The sequence below is a fragment of the Octopus sinensis genome, unplaced genomic scaffold (assembly GCF_006345805.1).
Source record: "Octopus sinensis unplaced genomic scaffold, ASM634580v1 Contig13735, whole genome shotgun sequence".
NCBI lineage: Eukaryota > Metazoa > Mollusca > Cephalopoda > Octopoda > Octopodidae > Octopus > Octopus sinensis.
Window position 1 is genome coordinate 60,001 of NW_021833036.1, and position 25,260 is coordinate 85,260.

Consider the following 25,260-nt stretch of genomic DNA (forward strand, 5'->3'; position numbering starts at 1 on the left):
AGCCACATTCGGATGGTAATAATAATAATGGTTTCAAATTTTGCACAAGGTGAGCAGTTTCTGGAGAGGGGTTAAATTGATTATATCAACCCCATTGCCCAGCTGGTACTTTATCAACCAAAAGGATGAACAACGATGTCGACCTCAGCAGGATTTGAACTCAGAACATAAAGATGAATGAAATGCTACCAAGCATTTTGTCTCACCTGTTAATGATTCTGCCAGCTCGTTACCTATCATCATCGTTACCTTATCATTAACGCCCGCTTTCCATGCTAGCATGGGTTGGACAATTTGACTGAGGACTGGCGAACCAGATGGCTGCAACCAGGCTCCAATCTGATCTGGCAGTGTTTCTACAGCTGGATGCCCTTCCTAACGCCAACCACTCCATGAGTGTAATGGGTACTTTTATATGCCAGTGGCACGGGTGCCATTTGCATGACACCGGAATGTGTTTACGTACCCCCGGCATGGGTGCCAATTAGTGTGACACCAGTATCTGCCACAATTGCGATTTTGCTTGGCTTGATGGGTCTTCCTCTGAAACACAACATAATACCAAAGCTCTTGGTCATAGCCTCAATGAGGCCCAATACTCATTTATATATATATATATATCATCATCATCATCATCATCTAATGTCTGCTTTCCATGCTGGCATGTGTTGGACGATTTGACTGAGGATTGGCGAACCAGATGGCTGCACCAGGCTCCAATCTTGATCTGGCAGAGTTTCTACAGCTGGATGCCCTTCCTAATGCCAACCGCTCTGAGAATGTAGTGGATGCTTTTTACGTGCCACACACACACACATATATATATATATATATCATCATCATCATCATTTAATGTCTGCTTTCCATGCTGGCATGGGTTGGACGCTTTGACTGAGGTCTGGCGAACCAGATGGCTGCAACAAGGCTCCAATCTGATCTGGCAGAGTTTCTACAGCTGGATGCCCTTCCTAATGCCAACCACTCCGAGAGTGTAGTGAGTGCTTTTTACATGCCATCGGCACAAGGGCCAGTCTGGTGGTACTGGCAACGGCCACGCTCGAAATGGTGTTTTTTATGTGCCACCTGCACAGGAGTCAGTGCCAGTGAGGCAACACTGGTAACAATCACACAATAAAAAGAATTGTTTCAAATTTCAGCACAAGGCCACTAATTTTGTGAGAGGGAGTTGATTACATCAACCCCAGTGCTCAACCCCTAAAGGATGAAAGACAAAGTCAACCTTGGTCGCGTTTGAACTCGGAACAAAGCGCCGCTAAGCATTTTGTCTGACCTGCTTCCGCCAGCTTACGGTCTTCTCTAATAATAATTGGAATGTCCTGCAGAGATTCTACAGAAAGTTTGCTTCTTAAGAACAAGAAAGATCAACACAAGGGTTTTGAGCACTTGAAGGCTTTTTGAAATCATGTGGATACCTCAGGTTACAGGTGGTAACCCATAACCCAGGTAAATTCTACCAGGAATAAGACCAATCTCAAGTCAATATTTTCTAATTTTATGCACAAAAGCAGAAATTTGTGAAAGGACTTAGTGGATGGCATAAACACTAAGATATGACTGGTATTTTATTTTGCTGACTCCAGAAGGACTAAAAAGGTAAATTTGGCCTCAGAAGATTTGAATTCAACACAAAGTGCCAGAGGAAAATACCGTACAACATGCTACCAGTTCTGCTTAGTTATTGGTAGGAAGATCCGACCGTACGACAAGCACCCGTGCCAACCCCCTTTGCTTGCGAAGACATGTTGGGGCAAGCGAAATCGAAATCGAATTGAACCAGCCAGGATCCCTGGTCTGGTGGTACGTAAAAAGCACTATCCGACTCGTGGCCGATGCCAGCGCCGCCTCGACTGGCTTACGTGCCGGTGGCACATAAAATACACCAATCCAACCGTGGCCGTTGCTAGCCTCGCCTGGCACCTGTGCAGGTGGCACGTAAAAAGCACCTACTACACTCACGGAGTGGTTGGCGTTAGGAAGGGCATCCAGCTGTAGAAACACTGCCAGATAAGACTGGAGCCTGGTGCAGCCTTCTGGCTTCCCAGATCCCCGGTCGAACCGTCCAACCCTTGCTAGCATGGAGAACGGACGTTAAACGATGATGATGATGATGATGATGATGAAGGCCTAATATTTTGGAGGGGGTGGCAGTCCATTACATCAACTCTGGGTTTATTTATTATCCATAAAGGACTATACACAGAAATTTCAAAAAAATAACAACCCCGAATCTCAATTTGGCCCTTATTTCATTGACTCCCGCAAAAGGATGAAAAGCAAAGTCAACTTAAGAGGAATTTGAAATCAATTTAACACCTCTCCTGAAACTGCTGGCCCTGTGCCAAAATTTGAAACCATTATTATCATTATAAGAAAACCATCCGAATGTGGCCGTAGCCAGTACCGCATCGACTGGCCTCCGTGCTGTGGGCACGTAACAAACACCATCCGATCGTGGCCGTTCGCCAGCCTCGTCTGGCACCTGTGACAGTGGCACATAAAAAACACCATCCGAGCGTGGCCGTCTGCCAGACTCGTCTGGCACCTGTGTCGGTGGCACATAAAAAACACTATCCGAGCGTGGCCGTCTGCCAGCCTCGTTTGGCACCTGTGTCGGTGGCACATAAAAAACACCATCCGAGCGTGGCCGTCTGCCAGCCTCGTCTGGCACCTGTGTCGATGGCACATAAAAAACACCATCCGAGCATGGCCGTCTGCCAACCTCGTCTGGCACCTGTGTCGGTGGCACATAAAAAACACCATCCAATCGTGGCCATTCGTCAGCCTCGTCTGGCACCTGTGTCGGTGGCACATAAAAAACACCATCCGATCGTGGCCGTTCTCCAGCCTCGTCTGGCACCTGCGTCGGTGGCACATAAAAAAACACCATCTGAGCGTGGCCGTCTGCCAGCCTCGTCTGGCACCTGTGTCGGTGGCACATAAAAAACACATCACCATCCGATCGTGGCCGTTCTCCAGCCTCGTCTGGCACCTTGCGTCGGTGGCACATAAAAAACACCATCTGAGCGTGGCCGTCTGCCAGCCTCGTCTGGCACCTGTGTCGGTGGCACATAAAAAACACCATCTGAGCATGGCCGTTCGCCAGCCTCGTCTGGCACCTGTGTCGGTGGCACATAAAAAACACCATCCGAGCGTGGCCGTCTGCCAGCCTCGTCTGGCACCTGTGTCGGTGGCACATAAAAAACACCATCCGAGCGTGGCCGTTCCCCAGCTTCGTCGGCACCTGTGTCAGTGGCACATAAAATCACCCACTACACTCGGAGTGGTTGGCGTTAGGAAGGGCATCCAGCTGTAGAAACACTGCCAGATCTGACTGGCCTGGTGCAGCCTTCGGGCTCCCCAGACCCCAGTTGAACCGTCCAACCCATGCTAGCATGGAAAGCGGACGTTAAACGACGATGATGATGATGATGATGATGATGATGATTATTATTAATATTTCTTCCCTTCTTCAAATTTTTATTCTGATTCTCGCTGAGTGTTTTCCGTACTCCTAGGACAGAGAAGCTTTATTTATGGTATTAGCAACATCAATGTAAAAAGTTTTCCTGCATTAATACATATTTATATATAAAAGTGAAGTTGTGTGTCTGTCTGTCTCCTACGATTTAGATTCCTAACTACTCCCACATTTTGCAGTGCAGTTTAACCAAAACCAGGTATCTTATAGTCGTGATTCATATCGAGCCCTTCTGGGTATTAGCACGCGTCTACGATGAGTCTACGATTTAAAAAAAATTTACCATCATTCTTTTCCATTTTAATGCATTTTTTTGCTATTATATAAGGGAAGTAACTCTCTAAAAATGCTTATATAGTTATTTCCCTTACAAGCCCGAGTAACGCCTGGCAATACTGCTAGTCTTTATATATAAAAGTGAAGTTGTGTGTCTGTCTCCTACGATTTAGATTCCTAACTACTCACACATTTTGCGGTGCAGTTTAACCAAAACCGGGTATCTTATAGTCGTGATTCATATCGAGCCCTTCTGGGTATTAGCGCGCGTCTACGATTTAAAAAAAATTTACCATCATTTTTTTCCATTTTAATGCATTTTTTCGCTATTATATAAGGGAAGTAACTCTCTAAAAATGTCTACGATGAGTCAACGATTTAAAAAAGAAATTACCATCATTTTTTTTCCATTTTTAATGCATTTTTTTTGCTATTTTTTGGCTATAACTCTCTAAAAATGCTTATATGGTTATTTCCCTTACAAACCCGAGCAACGCCGGGCGATACTGCTAGTTATATATAAAAAATATATGCATGTGTACATACGAAAAGGTCCAACTTACACAGAATACAAATAATGCAGAGGGTTAAAGGGGTCAAAAAATTTATATGTTGATCTGTCTAACATTTATTTCTATACCCACTCAACTAAGAGTACCATACAAACGAGATCGTTGCCAGAGCAACAAGCTGGCCTCCGTGCCGATGACACGTTAAAAACACCATTCAAGCGTGATCGTTACCTGCGTTGCCTTACCAGCACTTGTGCTGGTGACACGTGAAAAAACATTCCAGCGAGGTCGTTGCCAGTGACGCTCGACTGCTCCTGTGCAGGTGGCACATAAAAAGCACCACTGAGCGTGGCCATTGCCAGTACTGCCTGACTGGCACTAATACTGGTGGCACGTAAAAGCACCCACTACACTCTCGGAGTGGTTGGCGTTACGAAGGGCATCAAGCTGGAGAAACTCTGCCAGATTAGATTGGAGTTTGGTTCGCCAGACCTCAGTCAAATCGTCCAACCCATGCTAGCATGGAAAGTGGACGTTAAATGATGATGATATATATATAAATATATAAATATATATACTATATGTATATATTATAGATCATTAATGGATATGTATATATACATATATGGAGAAAGATAGATAACATATATGTATATATTATATATACATATCTGTATATGTATATATACATATATGTATATAATATATACATAATGTATAGGTATATATACATATATGTATATATATATATACATATATGTATATATATATATACATATATGATATAGATATATACATATAGGTATGGGATATACATATATGTATAAATATATATACATATATGTATATATATATATACATATATGTATATATTATATATACATATAGGTAATATATATATATATAATATATATATACATATATTATATATATATATATACATATATGTAATATATATATATATATACATATGTATAATATATATATACATATATGTATATATATATATAAGATATATATACATATATGTATATATATATATATATACATATATGTATTATATATATACATTATGTATAATATATATATATATATATTAGATACATATATGTATATATAATATATACATATATGTATATATATATATATATTATATATATATCTATATATAATCATATATGTATATAATACAATATATATATATATATATACATAATATATATATATATAATACTATATATATATATATAACATATATGTATATATACATATATATATATATTATATCAGATATATATATATATATATATACAATATATATATATATATACATATATGTATATATATACAGATATATATATATCTATATATAATATATATACATATATGTATAATATACATATATATATATAGATATATGTATACAGATACATATATATATACAATTACATAATATATATATATATATACATATATATATAATATATACATATATGTTATATAATACATATATATATATATATATATATATATAATTAGTATATAGATCTATATATATATATATATACATATTGTATAATATACATATATATATCATATACATATATAAACATATATATATACTATATATATACATATACATATATATATACATATTATATACATATATATATACATATACAATCATAACATATTATATATACATATACATATATATACACATATACATATATATATACATATCATCATCATCATCATCGTCGTTTAAACGTCCGTTCTCCATGCTAGCATGGGTTGGACGGTTCGACCGGGGGTTCTGGGAAGCCAGAAGGCTGCACCAGGCTCCAGTCTAATTTGGCATGTTTCTACAGCTGATGCCTTCCTAACGCCAACCACTCCGTGAGTGTAGTGGGTGCTTTTTACGTGCCACCTGCACAGGTGCCAGGCGGCGCTGGCAACGGCCACGGTCAGATTGGTGTATTTTATGTGCCACCGGCACGGAAGCCAGTCGAGGCGGTGCTGGCATCGGCCACGAGTCGGATGTGCTTTTTACGTACCACCAGACCAGGGATCCTGGCTGGTTCAATTCGATTTCGATTTCGCTTGCCCCAACATGTCTTCACAAGCAAAGGGGGTTGGCAAGGGTGCCTGTCGTACGGTCGCATTGGAGTATTTACGTGCCACGGCCACGAGTCGGATAGTGCTTTTTACGTACCACCAGACCAGGGATCCTGGCTGGTTCAATTCGATTCGATTTCGCTTGCCCCAACATGTCTTCACAAGCAAGGGGGTTGGCATGGGTGCCTGTCGTACGGTCGCATTGGAGTATTTTACGTGCCACGGCCCCGAGTCGGATAGTGCTTTTTACGTACCACCAGGCCAGGGATCCTGGCTGGTTCAATTCGGTTTCGATTTCGATTTCGATTTCGCTTGCCCCAACATGTCTTCGCAAGCATGGGGGGTTGGATGGGTGTCTGTCGTCGGATGAGGTTCTATATCGACTTCGCTTGCCTCAACCGGTCTTTGTGTCCAAGGGAGGAAAGGCATTCATAAGTGGGCGGGGCTCACTTGTCCTGCCTGGTCTTCTCACGTACAGAATATTTCCAAAGGTCTCGGTCTCTGGTCATTTCCTCAGTGAGGCCTAAAGTTCGAAGGTCGTGCTTCACAACCTCGTCCCAGGTTTTCCTGGGTCTACCTCTTCCACGGGTTCCCTCAACTGCTAGGGATTGGCACTTTCTCACACACCTATCTTCATCCATTCTCGCCACATGACCATACCAGCGCAATCGTCTCTCTTGCACACCAACAACTGATGCTTCTTAGGTACAACATTTCTCTCAAGGTGCTAACGCTCTGTCGAGTATGTACACTGACATTACACATCCATCGGAGCATACTGGCTTCATTCCTCACGAGCTTACGCATGTCCTCAGCAGTCACAGCCCATGTTTCGCTGCCATGTAGCATGGCTGTTCGTACACACGCATCATACAGTCTGCCTTTTACTCTGAGCGAGAGGCCTTTAGTCACCAGCAGAGGTAAGAGCTCCTAAACTTTGCCCAGGCTATTCTTATTCTAGCAGTTACACTTTCAGCGCACCCACCCCCACTACTGACTTGGTCACCTAGATAACGGAAGCTATCAACTACTTCTAGTTTTTCCCCCTGGAAAGTGACGGAAGTTGTTTCTTACATATACATATACATATATATCATATATTATATATACAATACATATATATAACATATATTACATAATATATACTATATATATACATATATATATACATATATATTACATATATATATACATATATATATAATATATATATACATATTATATAAATATATATATATAAATATATATATATATAATATATATATACACATATATGTATATATATACATAGTATATATACATATATACATATACATATATATACATTTATAAAATATAATATATATATATATATATATATATATATACACACCACACACACACACACACAAACATAAATATATCGATCTCCATACACAACGGAGTCTGGGCAATTTTTTTTTTTTTTAACTTTTGCTGGACTGACCACCCATGTAAACTAAAGGATAAATAGTAAATTACTTACAAGCAGGACAGGAATAGGCCTTGTTAAATTCTCTGGAACCATCTTCTTCACAGAAAATATCTGGCAGACATGTTCAGGAATATTAAACTAATCAAGAAAGCTATTGACGGATTTGTTCAGGATTATCGTAAAATCAAATAAGAGAGCAATTAGTGGATATCTTTATTTTTTTTTTTTTTTAAGCTCAATACTTATTCCATCAGTTTCTTTTGCCGAACCGCTAAGTTATGGAGATGTAAGCAGACCAACACTGGTTGTCAAACAGTGGTGGTAGTTGGGACAAACAGACACACACACATATATATATATATTACTCTTTTTACTCTTTTACTTGTTTCAGTCATTTGACTGCGGCCATGCTGGAGCACCGCCTTTAGTCGAGCAAATCGACCCCGGGGCTTATTCTTTGAAAGCCCAGTACTTATTCTATCGGTCTCTTTTGCCAAACCGCTAAGTGACGGGGACGTAAACACACCAGCATCGGTTGTCAAGCAATGCTAGGGGGACAAACATATATATATATATATTAATATATATATATATATATATATATATATACATATATACGACTGGCTTCTTTCAGTTTCCGTCACCAAATCCACTCAAAGGTATTGGTGGCCCAAGGGATAAACAGAAGACACTTGCCCAAGGTGCCACGCAGTGGGACTGAACCCGGAACCATGTGGTTGGTAAGCAAGCTACTTACCATACAGCCACTCCTATACATATATACAATGGGCTTCTTTCAGTTTCTGTCCACCAAATTAATTCACAAGGCTTTCGTTGGAGCGAGACTATAGTAGAAGACACTTGCCCAAGGTGCCATGTAGTGAGACTGAACCCGGAACCATTTGGTTGTGAAGCAAGCTTCTTACCACACAGCTACACCTGCACCTATATCTAATATAATAAATGCGAAAACTAATTTGTGTGTGTCAGTGTGTCACACTTTGAACCCCTCTCTCACTATTCAATGACACTTCTACTATTGCTCATGTTGGGGTGAGAGTAATAGTAAGCATAGAGAGGGTGAGGGCAGTGGCAAAGAGAGAGAGAAAGAGGAGAAAAAGAAATTTAGAGTTGATGATGGCAATGGGAGTAATAATGAGAGAGAGAGAGGGAGATGATGTACAACTTTCTCAGAAAGAAATTCCTGTGGTCAGCATACTGAAGCAACTTACTGAACACCTATTTTTGTTTTGTTTTTTTTTTTGCTTTCTTTAATACATATATATACATATAAATATATTCTTTTACTCTTGTTTCAGTCGTTTGACTGTGGCCATGCTGGAGCACCACATTTAGTCAGGCAAATCGACCCCAGGACTTATTCTTTGGAAGCCTAGTACTTATTCTACCGGTCTCTTTTGCCAAACTGCTAAATTACGGGGACGTAAACACACCAGCATCGGTTGTCAAGCGATGTTGGGGGGACAAACACAGACACGCAAACACATACACACACACATACATACATAAGGCGGTGAGCTGGCAGAAGCGTTAGCCGCCGGGCGAAATGCGTAGCTGTGATTTCTTCTGCCGTTACGTGTGAGTTCCAAATTCCACGATGTCAACTTTGCTTTCCTCCTTTCGGGGTCGATAAATTAAGTACCAGTACGCACTGGGGTCGATGTAAGCCTAGTACTTATTCTTCGTCTCTTTTGCCGAGGCTATAGGGGAAGGCACTTGCCCAAGGTTCCACGCAGTGGGACTGAACCCGGAACTATGTGGTTCGTAAGCAAGCTACTAACCACACAGCCATTCCAACTTATATATATATAAATATATATATATATATATATATATATTATGTGCGTGAATGTCAGCGTATCACACTTTTTCAACTTTACTCCTAGAGGCCGTAGCCCAACATATCAAACCATTTTGCAATCAGGCTGACGGTGAGTAAATTAAAAACATTCCAGGGCGAATCCAGACCCGCAATCCTGAAATTTTGGATCCCTATGATTTCATTACTGCAATTGTTTTCAATAATTTTTTTTACATGATTTTTAGCGACGAATATAATCATCATTAGGCGCAGGAGTGGCTGTGTGGTAAGTAGCTTGCTTACCAACTACATGGTTCCGGGTTCAGTCCCACTGCGTGACACCTTGGGCAAGTGTCTTCTACTATAGCCTCGGGCCGACCAAAGCATTGTGAGTAAATGGAAACTGAAAGAAGCCCATCGTATATATGTATATATAATGTGTGTGTGTATAATTAGTGTGTGTGTATGTTATATATATTATATATATATATATATATATGTGTGGTATATATATGTATATATATAGGTGGTGTGTGTGTGATATAATATGTGATATATATATATATAATATTATATAATATATATATATATATATATAATAATATATAATATATATATATTATGATATAATATATATATATATATGTGTGGTAAGTAGCTTGCTAACTAGCCACATGGTTCCGGGTTCAGCCCCACAGCGTGGCCTTGGGCAAGTGTCTTCTGCTATAGCCCCGAGCTGACCAATGCCTTGTGAGGGATTTGGTAGACGGAAACTGAAAGAAGCCTGTCGTATATATGTATATATATATAATATGTATGTGTGTGTGTTTGTGTGTCTGTGTTTGTCCCCCTAGCATTGCTTGACAACCGATGCTGGTGTGTTTACGTCCCCGTCACTTAGTGGTTCAGCAAAAGAGACTGATAGAATAAGTACTGGGCTTACAAAGAATAAGTCCCGGGGTCGAGTTGCTCGACTAAAGGTGGTGCTCCAGCATGGCCGCAGTCACATGACTGAAACAAGTAAAAGAGTAAAGAGTAAAAGAGAATATCATTGGAATATGACTCTGGAGGAACCAACTGCAACAAATTCTTCAAAACAAGTCAGGGGTCTGTTTGCAGATTTTCCCTTCGGGGTCAGATGCTTAAAAACTACATATTGACTTAAAAGACGCCCGACAGAGCACCCTAAGGAAGAATTTTATTTTTAGTTGAATTAATTGACCCCAGGACACTTTATTTTTCTAAGTTCTCCCTTAAATCATACTCTCTCTTTTACTCTTTTACTTGTTTCAGTCATTTGACTGCGGCCATGCTGGAGCACCGCCTTTAGTCGAGCAAATCGACCCCGGGACTTATTCTTTGTAAGCCCAGTACTTATTCTATCAGTCTCTTTTGCTGAACCACTAAGTGACGGGGACGTAAACACACCAGCTCCGTTGTCAAGCAATGCTAGGGGGACAAACCACAGACACACAAACACACACACATACATATATATATATATACATATATACGACAGGCTTCTTTCAGTTTCCGTCTACCAAATCCACTCACAAGGCATTGGTCGGCTCGGGGCTATAGCAGAAGACACTTGCCCAAGATGCCACGCAGTGGGGCTGAACCCAGAACCATGTGGCTGGTTAGCAAGCTACTTACCACACAGCTACCCCTGATTGTTTTACAGAAGAAAGGACACATTGTATAATGTAGTCCAAGACAAGCTGTACCAGAAAGAAAAATGAGAGGGTGATCTGGAATATGTGTGTTTAAATGAGCACTCTGTCTGGGTTGACCTTGGGCCAAAAACTTAATATTTATATTTACAAGTGAATACAGACAGCTATGTGGTCATTTGACCTGCTAGAAACAGTGGCCAATTTTCCCTCAGATCGCATATTGTCACAAATAATGATAATGATAAAACACATTAGACAAGGGTAGTCCCAGACAGAACCCCCTAAACAAACGAAATGGCCATGGCTGGAATGTCTTGGAACATAAGTTAGTTTTTTTTTATTACAGTTGACGAGGAGGTGAAAGAACTACAAGAAGGAAAAATGAAGAAAGAGGAAGGAAGGAAGGAAGGAAGGAAGGAAGGAGAAGGAAAGAGAAAACGGAAAAGAGGAGGTATGAGAAAAGGAAAGAAAGATAAAAGGAAAGGGGGAGAGGGGAGAGGAAAGAACGAAAAGAGAGAAAGGAGGAAATGAAAGACGGTGGGGGGTAGGAGGGACTGTGGAGGAGGAGGAGGGGGCAGAGGATGGGGAGGGGGCAGTGGATGGGGGGGTGGGATCCTGGCTGCTGCTCGCTGTAAAGATATAGAAGGAAAAAGAAGGGAGAAGAAAGAGGAAGGAAGGATGGCAGGAAGGAAGGAAGGAGGAAGAAAGCCACTCTGGTGAGACAGACTCGCAGAGGGGGAGGGCGAGACGAAGCTTAAATATAACCCAAGACGGCATCTTATGAGGGCATCGGTACTGCGACTCCCAGGGGTTGAGGAACTGAAGCAACACAAGGTAAGAATTCTAAAGAAATAAGAAATAATTTTCAAAAACAATGAGACATTATTTGTCTTTCGACTGGAATCCCGCAGATAAAAGATACGTGAACAAGAAGTGACCTGAAATTAAGAGAAAAGAAAAAAACCTCGTTAGATAAACATTAATTATTTTTATAAGCAAAAATACACCAAGAACTCGCTTTCTTAGATACTATCTTTAACTTACTTTTTCAGTGAGCATTAATAGAACTATCTCGTTAACTTTGAAGCACCCTCTACTACACTAAATATATTAACACTAGCTTAATTATCTGCCGAACGACATAAATACTTCTAGACAGCTTTTAAAAACTCTTTATCATCATCATCATCCATCATCATCATCATCACCATTTAATGTCTGTTTTTCATGGTGGCATGGGGTTAGACTGCTTGACGGGGAACTAGCAAGGCCAGGGGCCACACCCGGCTGTTTTGGCTTGGTTTCTTCAACTGGATGCTTTTCCAAATGCCAACCACTTTACAAAATGTACTGAGTGCCTTTTACGTGGCACCAGCACTTCTTATGTGACACCAGTAATTTCTACGTGGCACCAGCGCTTTTTATGGGTCACAACAACCAGTGCTTTTTACGTGGTACCACCACCTTTTACGTGGTACCAGCACCACCACCTTTTACATGGTACCACCACCTTTTACGTGGTCCCAGCACCTTTTACGTGGCACCACCACCTTTTACATGGTACCACCACCTTTTACGTGGTACCAGCACCAGTGCTTTTTACGTGGCACCACCATCTTTTACATGGTACCAGCACCAGTGCTTTTTACGTGGCACCACCACCTTTTACGTGGCACCACCACCTTTTACGTGGCACCACCACCTTTTACATGGTACCACCACCTTTTACGTGGCACCACCACCTTTTACATGGTACCACCACCTTTTACGTGGCACCACCACCTTTTACATGGTACCACCACCTTTTACGTGGCACCACCACCTTTTACGTGGCACCACCACCTTTTACGTGGCACCACCACCTTTTACGTGGCACCACCACCTTTTACGTGGCACCACCACCTTTTACGTGGTACCAGCACCAGTGTTTTTACGTGGCACCACCACCTTTAGTGGTACCACCACCTTTTACGTGGTACCAGCACCAGTGCTTTTTACGTGGCACACCACCTTTTACGTGGTACCACCACCTTTTACGTGGGGTACCAGCACCAGTGCTTTTACGTGGCACCACCACTTTTACGTGGCACCACCACCTTTTACGTGGCACCACCACCTTTTACGTGGTACCACCACCTTTTACGTGGTACCAGCACCAGTGCTTTTTACGTGGCACCACCACCTTTTACGTGGCACCACCACCTTTTACGTGGCACCACCACCTTTTACGTGGTACCACCACCTTTTACGTGGTACCAGCACCAGTGCTTTTTACGTGGTACCACCACCTTTTACGTGGCACCACCACCTTTTACGTGGTACCACCACCTTTTACGTGGTACCAGCACCAGTGCTTTTTACGTGGCACCACCACCTTTTACGTGGTACCACCACCTTTTACGTGGTACCAGCACCAGTGCTTTTTACGTGGCACCACCACCTTTTACATGGCACCACCACCTTTTACGTGGCACCACCACCTTTTACGTGGCACCAGCACTTTTTACGTGGCAGAAGAACCAACACCAATGCTTTATAAGTGACACCTTGGTTATATAGTAACACTAACTTAACTGTCTATCTCACCACATGATTACTTCTAGATAATTTTTAATGTCGCCTTACTGGCACTCGAACCCCGTGCTAGTAGGATACTAAGAGCACCATCCGAACATGATCATTGCCAGAGCAGCTATCTGGCCTCCGTGCCGGTGGCACGGAAAAGACACCATTCGAGCGTGATCGTTACCAGCATCGCCTTGCTGGCACGTGCCGGTGACATATGTAAAAGATTCGAGTGAGGTTGTTGCCAGTACCGCTTCACTGGCCCTCGTGCCGGTGGCACGTAGAAGCACCCGATACCTTCTTGGAGTGGTTGGCGCTAGGAAGGGCATCCAGCTGTAGAAACTCTGCCAGATCAAGATTGGAGCCTGGTGCAGCCATCTGGTTCGCCAGCCCTCATTCAAATCGTCCAACCCATGCCAGCATGGAAAGCGGACGTTAAATGACAATGATGATGATTATTCTATTACTATTATTATTATTAGTTCATCCATCACTGTCGGTGATAACCTAGGACAGTGCTTTTCAAACTTTTTGCTGGAGCGGAACCCCAAGGAAACATTCCACTGGCTTGAGGAACCCCTGTGCAATAATTTAATAGTCTTATGCACACATATCTGCACAGGAGAATTAAAAATTACTGCCGATTTCAGCAGTTTTGTAACTTTTTGCAGAAACCCTGCACTGTACTGGCAGAACCCTAAGGTTCCGCAGAACCCTGGTTGAAAACCACTGACCTAGGACATCACATAGGTGAAGAAGACAGGGTGTGGTGCATCCAGTTGTGACCAATCAATCCAATGCATGCTGAGAAGACTCTGCCACAGGTCTGGCATGGCTGGAACTGAAGGCAAGGAGTTGACCCTAGACTTGCATAGTTCACATTTCCTTTATTCTCCTGCAAACCTGTTTTGCTTGCAGGAGGTGACCCCTCTATTGGTGAAGTTTGCCATGCAGGGTGGTCATGTGCTTGCATTTCCCAGATGTCTGTCTCACCACATTTCATTTCATTTCATTTGAGTTTGAGTCCATGCTCAGGCCAAGTCGAAGACTCCACCCTCAGAGTCTGGCGTGGTTGCCAGGTTGTATTCTCTGTTTAATTTTGACATGTGTAGGAGCGAGTTTGAGTCAGTTTGTGCTCGTTGTGTATATCCTGGGAGATGGGGTTCATCTCTTGTGGGATGACGTCAGCAGCCGGAAGCTGGGGCAAGCGGGGTGCGTTGACCGGAAGCTGGGGCAAGCGGGGTGCGTTGACAGGAAGCTGGGGCAAGCGGAAGGGGGTCAGCCGTCAAGCGCGCGCAGGGGGCGGAAGTTGACCTTTCCAACGTGCGTCGTGCTGGCGACAAGACGTGCGAGGAAGTCGCTAAACGGTTTGGGGCTAGCAAGTGCTATTGTTAGTGTTCGGGTAGGGCTGTGAGGAAGGACCAGCCATCTCTGGAGGATCTCCGTCACCACGAAGAGAAGGTAGGTGCATCTATATTCAAATCGCACACACTCACTACATCTCTAATGGTGCTTAAGTATCTATCCAGCTGCAATTTGAATGATTCCACACTGCATCCTGATAGATTTCTGACATGTACCGGAATGGAGTTGAACAGTTGTGCTCCTCGAACCAACAGACTTGACTCTCGCAGGGTTAATTTTAATTAACTGTTTAATAGTCCCTACAATAAATCTTAAAGACTCCGCCGGTTACGACGACGAGGGTCCCAGCTGATACGATCAACGGAACAGCTTGCTCGTGAAATTAACGTGCAAATGGCTGAGCATTCCACAGACACGTGTACCCTTAACGTAGTTCTCGGGGATAATCAGCGTGACACAGAGAGTGACAAGGCTGACCCTTTGAAGTACAAGTACAACTCATTTTTGCCAGCTGAGTGGACTGGAGCAACGTGAAATAAAGTGTCTTGCTCAAGGACACAACGCGTCGCCGGGAATCGAACTCACAACCTTACGATCATGAGCCGAATGCCCTAACCACTAAGCCACGCGCCCTCACTGCCTACAATAAATATATTAACACTAATTTACCGCATATGCTGGCATATAAGCTGACTCGGAGTACAGGGCAAGGTGAGTTTTAAAGGCCAAAAGTGTTACTTTTTAATACAAATAGCATAAAAACCAAAGGAATTGCATAGGAACAAGATACCGATTTCAGATTAAGAAATGTGAACAAACTTCAACGAAATCTTCAGAAATCATGAGGTGCACATGAATGGCTGTGTGGTAAGTAGCTTGCTTACAAACCACATGGTTCCGGGTTCAGTCCCATAGCGTGGCACCTTGGGCAAGTGTCTTCTACTATAGCCTCGGACCGACCAAAGCCTTGTGAGTGGATTTGATAGACAGAAACTGAAAGAAGCCCGTCGTATATATATATATATGTATGTATATATATATATGTGTGTGTGTGTGTGTGTTTGTGTGTCTGTTTTTGTCCCCCCAACATCGCTTGACAACTGATGCTGGTGTGTTTACGTCCCCGTAACTTAGAGGTTCGGCAAAAGAGACCGATAGAATAAGTACTAGGCTTACAAAGAATAAGCCCTGGGGTCGATTTGCTTGAGTAAAGGTGGTGCTCCAGCATGGCTGCAGTCAAATGACTCAAACAAGTAAAAGAGAGAGAAAAGAGTTATAGTGAAATGGTTGTTTTTTATTGTTTGTTTTTTAATAATTTTGTATTTGACTTCAAAACATTAAAAAGCATTTTTGCTGGTACTTGCAATCTTCTGGGCAGTAGCATTCTCGTTAATCCAATCGGTTGATTAATGATTTTCTTATGTGTGGTAAGTAGCTTGCTAACCAACCACATGGTTCTGGTTCAGTCCCACTGCGTGGCATCTTGGGCAAGTGTCTTCTGCTATAGCCCCGGGCCGACCAATGCCTTGTAAGTGGATTTGGTACACGGAAACTGAAAGAAGCCTGTCGTATATATATATATATATATATATATGTATGTGTATGTGCTTGTGTGTCTGTGTTTGTCTCCCTAGCATTGCTTGACAACCGATGCTGGTGTGTTTACGACCCCGTCACATGGCAGTTCGGCAAAAGAGACCGATAGAATAAGTACTGGGCTTACAAAGAATAAGTCCCGGGGTCGATTTGCTCGACTAAAGGCGGTGCTCCAGCATGGCCGCAGTCAAATGACTGAAACAAGTAAAAGAGTAAAGAGTAAAGAGTATATAAGATGGATTACCAAGTCATTGACTTTGGATTTTAAAAAAAGATTCTCAAGAACAATTCATGCAGAACTAGCCATTATGCCAAGGTAACTTTTTCTAGATTAAAATCTGGGACCAAGTTTATATGCCAGCATATACAGTAACTCTCATTATCACCGTTTACCCTTTTTGATACCAACCCGGCTAAAACCAGCTCTGGGTCTGTAGTACAAATGTTTTGTTTTCATAAGTTTTGAATTAAAATCTTCCACCAAACCTTAGTCACAATTTATGTTCCTAACACTAGCTTAATGATGACTACATTATTTTAATAATTCTTTGTTATATTTAAAATAATTGAAAGAAACACAGAGCATCTCAACAGAAATATGGTAACAAAAGGGTTAAAATATATAATAGAGAAACAATTCTCAGCCCTTTTGATACTAACCCGGCTGAAACCAGCTCTGGCTCTGTAGTACAAATGTCTTGTTTTCATAAGTTTTGAATTCAAATCTTCCACCAAACCTTAGTCACAATTTATGTTATTAATACTAACTTAATGATAACTAAGTTATTTTACTAAATTCTTTGTTATATTTAAAATAAATTGAAACAAACACAGAACATCTCAACAGAAATAAGGTAACGAAAGGGTTAAAATATATAATAGAGAAACAATTTTAACCCTTTCGATAGCAACCCAGGTGAAACCGGTTCTGGCTCTGAGTACAAATGTTTTGTTTTCATAAGTTTTGAATTCAAATCTTCCACCAAATCTTAGTCACAGTTTATGTTCCTAACACTAGCTTAATGATAACTAAGTTATTTTACTAAATTCTTTGCTATGTTTAAAATTAATTGAAAGAAATACAGAGCATCTCAACAGAAATATGGTAACAAAAGGGTTAAAATATCTAATAGAGAAACAATTCTCAGCCCTTTTGATACTAACCCAGGTGAAACCGCCTCCGGTTCTGTAGTACAAATGTCTTGTTTCCATAAGTTTTGAATTAAAATCTTCCACCAAACCTTAGTCACAATTTATGTTATTAATACTAGCTGAATGATAACTAAGTTATTTTACTAAATTCTTTGTTATATTTAAATTAATTGAAAGAAACACAGAGCATCTCAACAGAAATATGGTAACAAAAGGGTTAAATATATAATAGAGAAACAATTCTTAACCCTTTTGATACCAACCCGGCTGAAACCAGCTCTGGCTTTGTAGTACAAATGTCTTGTTTTCATAAGTTTTGAATTAAAATCTTCCACCAAACCTTAGTCACAATTTATGTTCCTAACACTAGCTTAATGATAACGAAGTTATTTTACTAAATTCTTTGTTATATTTAAAGTAATTGAAAGAAACAGAACATCTCAAAATAAATACAGTAATGAAAGGGTTAAGCCCACCATGGGTATACCAAAAGACAGCAGGGTCTTCATCCAGGGCCAAAATGGAACTAAACAACAACAACAACAATAATCTAAAAGCTTCATTTCAAGAATTTAGTTTTTGCATTTTATTTTTAGCTTTTTCACCATCTTAAGAAATTTGGTAAAATCCTCCGATACTCACCCATGCAAGCTTATTCAAACTCTTCCGGCATTTCTTAAAATTGCAGACAAGATCTCCATCCATTTTTTCAACAAAAAGAAACTACATAGGAAGAAAATATAAAAAATTATGTCAACTCTTTACTCTTTTACTTGTTTCAGTCATTTGACTGTGTCATTTGACTGTGTCCATGCTGGAGCACTGCCTTTAGTTGAGCAAATCGACCCCAGGACTAATTCTTTGTAAGCCTAGTACTTATTCTATCAGTGTCTTTTGCCGAACCGCTAAGTTACGGGGACGTAAACACACCACCATCGGTTGTCATGCAATGTTGGGGGGACAAACACAGACACACACATATATATATATATATGGAGTGGCTGTGTGGTAGCTTGCTAACCAACCACATGGTTCCGGGTTCAGTCCCACTGCGTAGCACCTTGGGCAAGTGTCTTCTGCTATAGCCCCGGGCCGACCAATGCCTTGTGAGTGGATTTGGTAGACGGAAACAGAAAGAAGCCTGTCGTATATATATATATATATATATATATATATGTATGTTGTCCCCCTAGCATTGCTTGACAACCGATGCTGGTGTGTTTATGTCCCCGTCACTTAGCGGTTCGGCAAAAAGAGGCCGATAGAATAAGTACTGGGCTTACAAAGAATAAGTCCCGGGGCCACGAACGGATGGTGCTTTTACGTGCCACCAGCACGGGGGCCAGGCGATGCTGGCAATGGACACGAACGGATGGTGCTTTTAAGTGTCACCGACACGGGGGCCAGACAGAGCTGGCAAACGGTCACAAACGGATGGTGCTTTTACGTGCCACCGACACGGGGGCCAGACAGAGCTGGCAAACGGCCACGAACGGATGGTGCTTTTACGTGCCACCAGCACGGGGGCCAGGCGATGCTGGCAATGGACACGAACGGATGGTGCTTTTACGTGCCACCGACACGGGGAGCAGACAAGGCTGGCAAACGGCCACGAACGGATGGTGCTTTTACGTGTCACCGGCACGGGGGCCAGGCGAGGCTGGCAACGGACATGAACGGATGGTGCTTTTACGTGCCACCAACACGGGGGCCAGACAGAGCTGGCAAACGGCCACAAACGGATGGTGCTTTTACGTGCCACCGACACGGGGACCAGACAAGGCTGGCAAACGGTCACGAACGGATGGTGCTTTTACGTGTCACCGGCACGGGGGCCAGGCGAGGCTGGCAACGGATATGAACGGATGGTGCTTTTACGTGCCACCTGACACGGGGACCAGACAAGGCTGGCAAACGGCCACGAATGGATGGTGCTTTTACGTGTCACCGGCACGGGGGCCAGGCGAGGCTGGCAGCGGACATGAACGGATGGTGCTTTTACGTGCCACCGACACGGGGGCCAGACAGAGCTGGCAAACGGCCACGAACGGATGGTGCTTTTATGTACCACCGACACGGGGGCCAGACAGAGCTGGCAAACGGCCACGAACGGATGGTGCTTTTACGTGCCACCGACATGGGGGCCAGACAGAGCTGGCAAACGGCCACGAACGGATGGTGCTTTTACGTGCCACCGACACGGGGGCCAGACAGAGCTGGCTAACTTCGACTTTCCTCCTTTTTCAGACAAATGAAATAAGAACCATTTGACATCGATGCTATCAGTTAACCACCTCGTTTCAATATTGTTGGCCTTGGGTCAAAATTAGAAAAAAATAATATGATTAGCGAACAGACTAAGGAGTGGCTGTGTGGTAAGTAGCTTGCTAACCAACCACATGGTTCCGGGTTCAGTCCCACAGCGTGGCACCTTGGGCAAGTGTCTTCTGCTATAGCCCCGGGCCAACCAATGCTTTGTGAGTGGATTTGGTAGACGGAAACTGAAAGAAGCCTGTCGTATATATATATATATATATATATATGCGTGTCTGTGTTTGTCCCCCTAGCATAGCTTGACAACCGATGCTGGTGTGTTTACGTCCCCGTAACTTAGCGGTTCGGCAAAAAGAGACCGATAGAATAAGTACTGGGCTTACAAAGAATAAGTCCCGGGGTCGAGTTGTTCGATTAAAGGCGGTGCTCCAGAATGGCCGCAGTCAAATGACTGAAACAAGTAAAAGAGTAAAAGAGAGACTCGTAAGCGCAGCAGACAAAATACTTAGTGACATTTCTCCGGGTTCGTTCTTAAGTCTTGCCCATCGCTAAGGGAGTGCACTGGATGGCCCCTCAATATTCAACGGTGCACCCTCAGATTTAGAAAATACAGTTTACAAAAATCTTCCTGAAATACATTTCTTGAAGTCTGAGTAACACGCTCGTCACTAAGAGGGTGGCACTGCCTTCATTCCGTAGAAGATAAAATTCAAATCGGTCCATGTTAACACCAAAAATTACTACATCACAAAGGTCCTTTTTTTGCTATGAAAATCCCTATTTTTTACGATTTTTTGACTGCTGTGTCGCCATTTTTCGGTGTAATTCAACCAGAAAAATGTTCACTTAAAGAGAATAACAAGCTACATAATGCAAAATATTTACTTTTCAAAAGTTCTAATTCTAAAGGGTCGAAATATACCCGAGCAACGCCGGGTATACAGCTAGTATATATATATATATAAAGCTGAAGTTATCTGTGTGTGGCAGGTTTGGTAGCCTTCAACTAACACTATCTCCTCAGAGACCCTGCGGCACAAGTTGACCAAAATTGAGAGTATGATAGAAGAAGGCTTGCTCTTCCTTCCGTAGAAGAAAAAATTCAAATCGGACCATGTTAACACCAAAAATTATTCACATAAAAAAGGTGCTTTTTTTGCTATGAAAATCCCTATTTTTTACGATTTTTTGACTGCTGTGTCGATATTTTTTGGTGTATTTCAACCAGAAAAATGTTCACTTAAAGAGAATAACAAAATACATAATGCAAAAGTTTTACTTTTCAAAAGTTCCAATTCTAAAGGGTCGAAACAAACCCGAGCAACGCCGGGCGATACGGCTAGTGAGAATATATATTAGATTGCATTTTGCACTCAAAAGGCCAATAAGGGATTTCCTCTCATGGCAACTACCGTAGCTAAGATTGTTCTAATAAAATATCCACGTTTAAGTGGATATAAATATTACTTCTAAATGTATATTGTTTCGTGTGTGTATTAAACTTTTGGCTTTGGTGTCGCGAAAGGCCTTCTTAGAGGCCCAACCTTCAGCTTATATATATATACATGGAGGCGCAATGGCCCAGTGGTTAGGGCAGCGGACTCGCGGTTTCGATTCCCAGACCAGGCGTTGTGAGTGTTTATTGAGCGAAAACACCTAAAGCTCCATGAGGCTCCGGCAGGGGTTGGTGGTGATCCCTGCTGTACTCTTTCACCACAACTTTCTCTCACTCTTACTTCCTGTTTCTGTTGTACCTGTATTTCAAAGGGCCGGCCTTGTCACTCTCTGTGTCACGCTGAATATCCCCGAGAAGTACGTTAAGGGTGCACGTGTCTGTGGAGTGCTCAGCCACTTACACGTTAGTTTCACGAGCAGGCTGTTCCGTTGATTCGGATCAACCGGAACCCTCGTCGTCGTAACCGACGGAGTGCTTCCATCCATATATATATATATGCATGTGTGTGTATATGTTTGTCTCCCCAACATCGCTTGACAACTGAGGCTGGTGTGTTTATGTCCCCGTAACGGAAGGACGAGCAAACCTTCTATTATACTCTCAATTTTGGTCAACTTGCGCCGCAGGGTCTCGGAGGAGAAAGTGTTAGACGAAGGCTACCGAACCTGCCATACACACACACAGAGAACTTCAGCTTTATATAGAGAGAGATTGTTTATTTTGGACCCCAAAAAAGCCCCTGTGGTAGTTTCTCTCATAGCAACTACCGTAGTAAAGTTTGTTCTAATAGAACGTCCACGTTTCAGTAGGGATCAAATTTTTCTGAAGGTATTAATACTGGCCCTTGTCGTTAATATATTTTTAAATATATATATATGAAGGATTAAGACGAGATTGGGTTTGAGACACATACCTTAAAAAACGATGCCAATAAGGGCCAAAAGTGTAAGATATGGAAGGGCTTACAAAATGATAAAGGAAGGAAATATCTTGTCCTTACCTGAGAGATGAGATTTAAAGGGAAAAGAGAAGAAAATGGCGCGAAATCAATGAATGACGTACTTGCTTCTTTTCTTCTTTTTTGTACCATTTCATACAGAGCTAGGTTAAAGGGAAGTTTGCTGTCGCAAAATAGGGAAACTAAATTGTCCTTAAAAAAAAAAAGAAAGTTTATTGCGACAGAAACCGCAATGACATCCCATAATCTTTATATATAAAAGTGAAGTTGTGTGTCTGTCTCCTACGATTTAGATTCCTAACTACTCCCACATTTTGCGGTGCAGTTTCACCAAAACCGGGTATCTTATAGTCGTGATTCATATCAAGCCTTTCTGGGTATTAGCACGCGTCTACGATGAGTCTACGATTAAAAAAAAAATTTACCATAATTTTTTTCCATTTTAATGCAATTTTTTCGCTATTATATAAGGGAAGTAACTCTCTAAAAATGTCTACAATGAGTCTACGATTTAAAAAAAATTTACCATCATTTTTTCCCATTTTAATGCAATTTTTTCGCTATTATATAAGGGAAGTAACTCTCTAAAAATGTCTACAATGAGTCTACGATTTATAAAAAATTTACCATCATTTTTTTTCCATTTTAATGCAATTTTTTCGCTATTATATAAGGGAAGTAACTCTCTGAAAATGTCTACAATGAGTCAACGATTTTTAAAAAAATTTACCATAATTTTTTTGCTATTTTTTGGCTATAACTGTCTAAAAATGCTTATATAGTTATTTCCCTTACAAACCCGAGCAACGCCGGACGATACTGCTAGTTTCGTATAAAGGATCTTTTCGGTTTGAACGGCAGTTTTTTCTAGCGGTGTCATATGAAATCGTCACCCATAATTATGACCCTAGTATCGATCTATTGCATTTCAATCTGTTTTAGGGTTAGGGTTGGGAGGAAGGGTATCTTTTTTTCCTTCACAAATGTAAATAAACCCAATCTGTTTCTTAAACGAGGGACATATTCATGCGGCACAGAATGTTTTTTTTACCTCAATAGACGTCATTGATTGGTTGAAATTGCGTGGTTCCGGGTTCAGTTTCACTGCATGGCACTTTGGGCATAGGTTTTTCACAATAGCCCCGGGTTGACCAAAGCCTTGTGAGTAGATTTGGTAGACGGAAACTGAAGGAAGCACGTCGTATATACACATGTTTATATGTGGGGGGATCTTTTCGGTTTGAACGGCAGTTTTTTAACATAATTTCTAGTTAACTAAACACTTTTAAACTTCGTATACTGGTAGAATGTGTTTAGAAAAACATCTTTTTCTCTTGGCTTTATTGAGAAAATTCTATGGTTTGTAAGATATTTGTTGTTTTTTTTTCCTTCAATTTCTGCGATTTCAACCAATCAATGACGCCTATTGAGGTGAAAACATTCTGTGCCGTATAAATATGTCCCTCGTTTGAGAAACAGATTGGGTTTACTCTCTCCTTTACTCTTTTATTTGTTTCAGTCATTTGACTGCGGCTATGCTGGAGCACCGCCTTTAGACGAGCAAATCGACCCCGGGACGTATTCTTTGTAAGCCCAGTACTTATTCTATCGGTCTCTTTTTGCCGAACTGCTAAGTGACGGGGACGTAAACACACCACCATCGGTTGTCAAGCAATGCTAGGGGGACAAACACACACATACACATATATATATATATATATATATATACATATATACAACAGGCTTCTTTCAGTTTCCGTCTACCAAATCCACTCACAAGGTATTGGTCGGCCCGGGGCTATAGCATAAGACACTTGCCCAAGATGCCACGCAGTGGGACTGAACCCGGAACCATGTGGCGGGTAAACAAGTTACTTACTACACAGCCACTCCTGCGCCTATATGTATACATATATATATATATATATGTGTCTGCGTTTGTCTGCCCACCCCATTGCTCGACAACTCATGTTGGTGTGTTTAAGTCCCCATAACTTAGCAGTTCGGCAAAAGAGACCAATAGAATAAGTACTAGGCTTACAAAGAATAAGTTCTGGAGTCGATTTGCTCGACTAAAGGTGGTGCTCCAGCATGGCCACAGTCAAATGACTGAAACAAGTAAAAAAAGTAAAGAGTAAGGCGCAGGAGTGGCTGTGTGGTAAGTAGCTTGCTAACCAACCACATGGTTCCGGGTTCAGTCCCACTGCATGGCATCTTGGGCAAGTGTCTTCTGCTATAGCCCCGGGCCGCCCAATGCCTTGTGAGTGGATTTGGTAGACGGAAACTGAAAGAAGCCTGTCGTATATATGTATATATGTATATATATATGTGTGCGTGTTTGTGTGTCTGTGTTTGTCCCCCTAGCATCGCTTGACAACCAATGCTGGTGTGTTTACGTCCCCGTCACTTAGCGGTTTGGCAAAAGAGACCGATAGAATAAGTACTGGGCTTACAAAGAATAAATCCCGGGGTCGAGTTGCTCGATTAAAGGCGGTGCTCCAGCATGGCCGCAGTGAAATGACTGAAACAGGTAAAAGA

General features: G+C 41.7%; 1 protein-coding gene across 1 annotated transcript in view; it reads right to left on the reverse strand.

The window, feature by feature from the left end:
• Positions 1–22,792, reverse strand: part of LOC115229865 (E3 ubiquitin-protein ligase CCNB1IP1-like) — a 45,818-nt gene extending 23,026 nt beyond the window's left edge. Inside the window, exons 1-4 of the mRNA XM_036499362.1 lie at positions 22,765–22,792; positions 18,677–18,757; positions 12,279–12,294; positions 7,910–7,969 (exon numbers count right to left, since the gene is read on the reverse strand). Of these exons, the coding sequence (XP_036355255.1) occupies positions 7,910–7,969; positions 12,279–12,294; positions 18,677–18,739 (139 nt within the window). The 5' untranslated portion in view covers positions 18,740–18,757; positions 22,765–22,792. The remainder of the gene's footprint in view (positions 1–7,909; positions 7,970–12,278; positions 12,295–18,676; positions 18,758–22,764) is intronic.
• Positions 22,793–25,260: the final 2,468 nt, after the last annotated feature.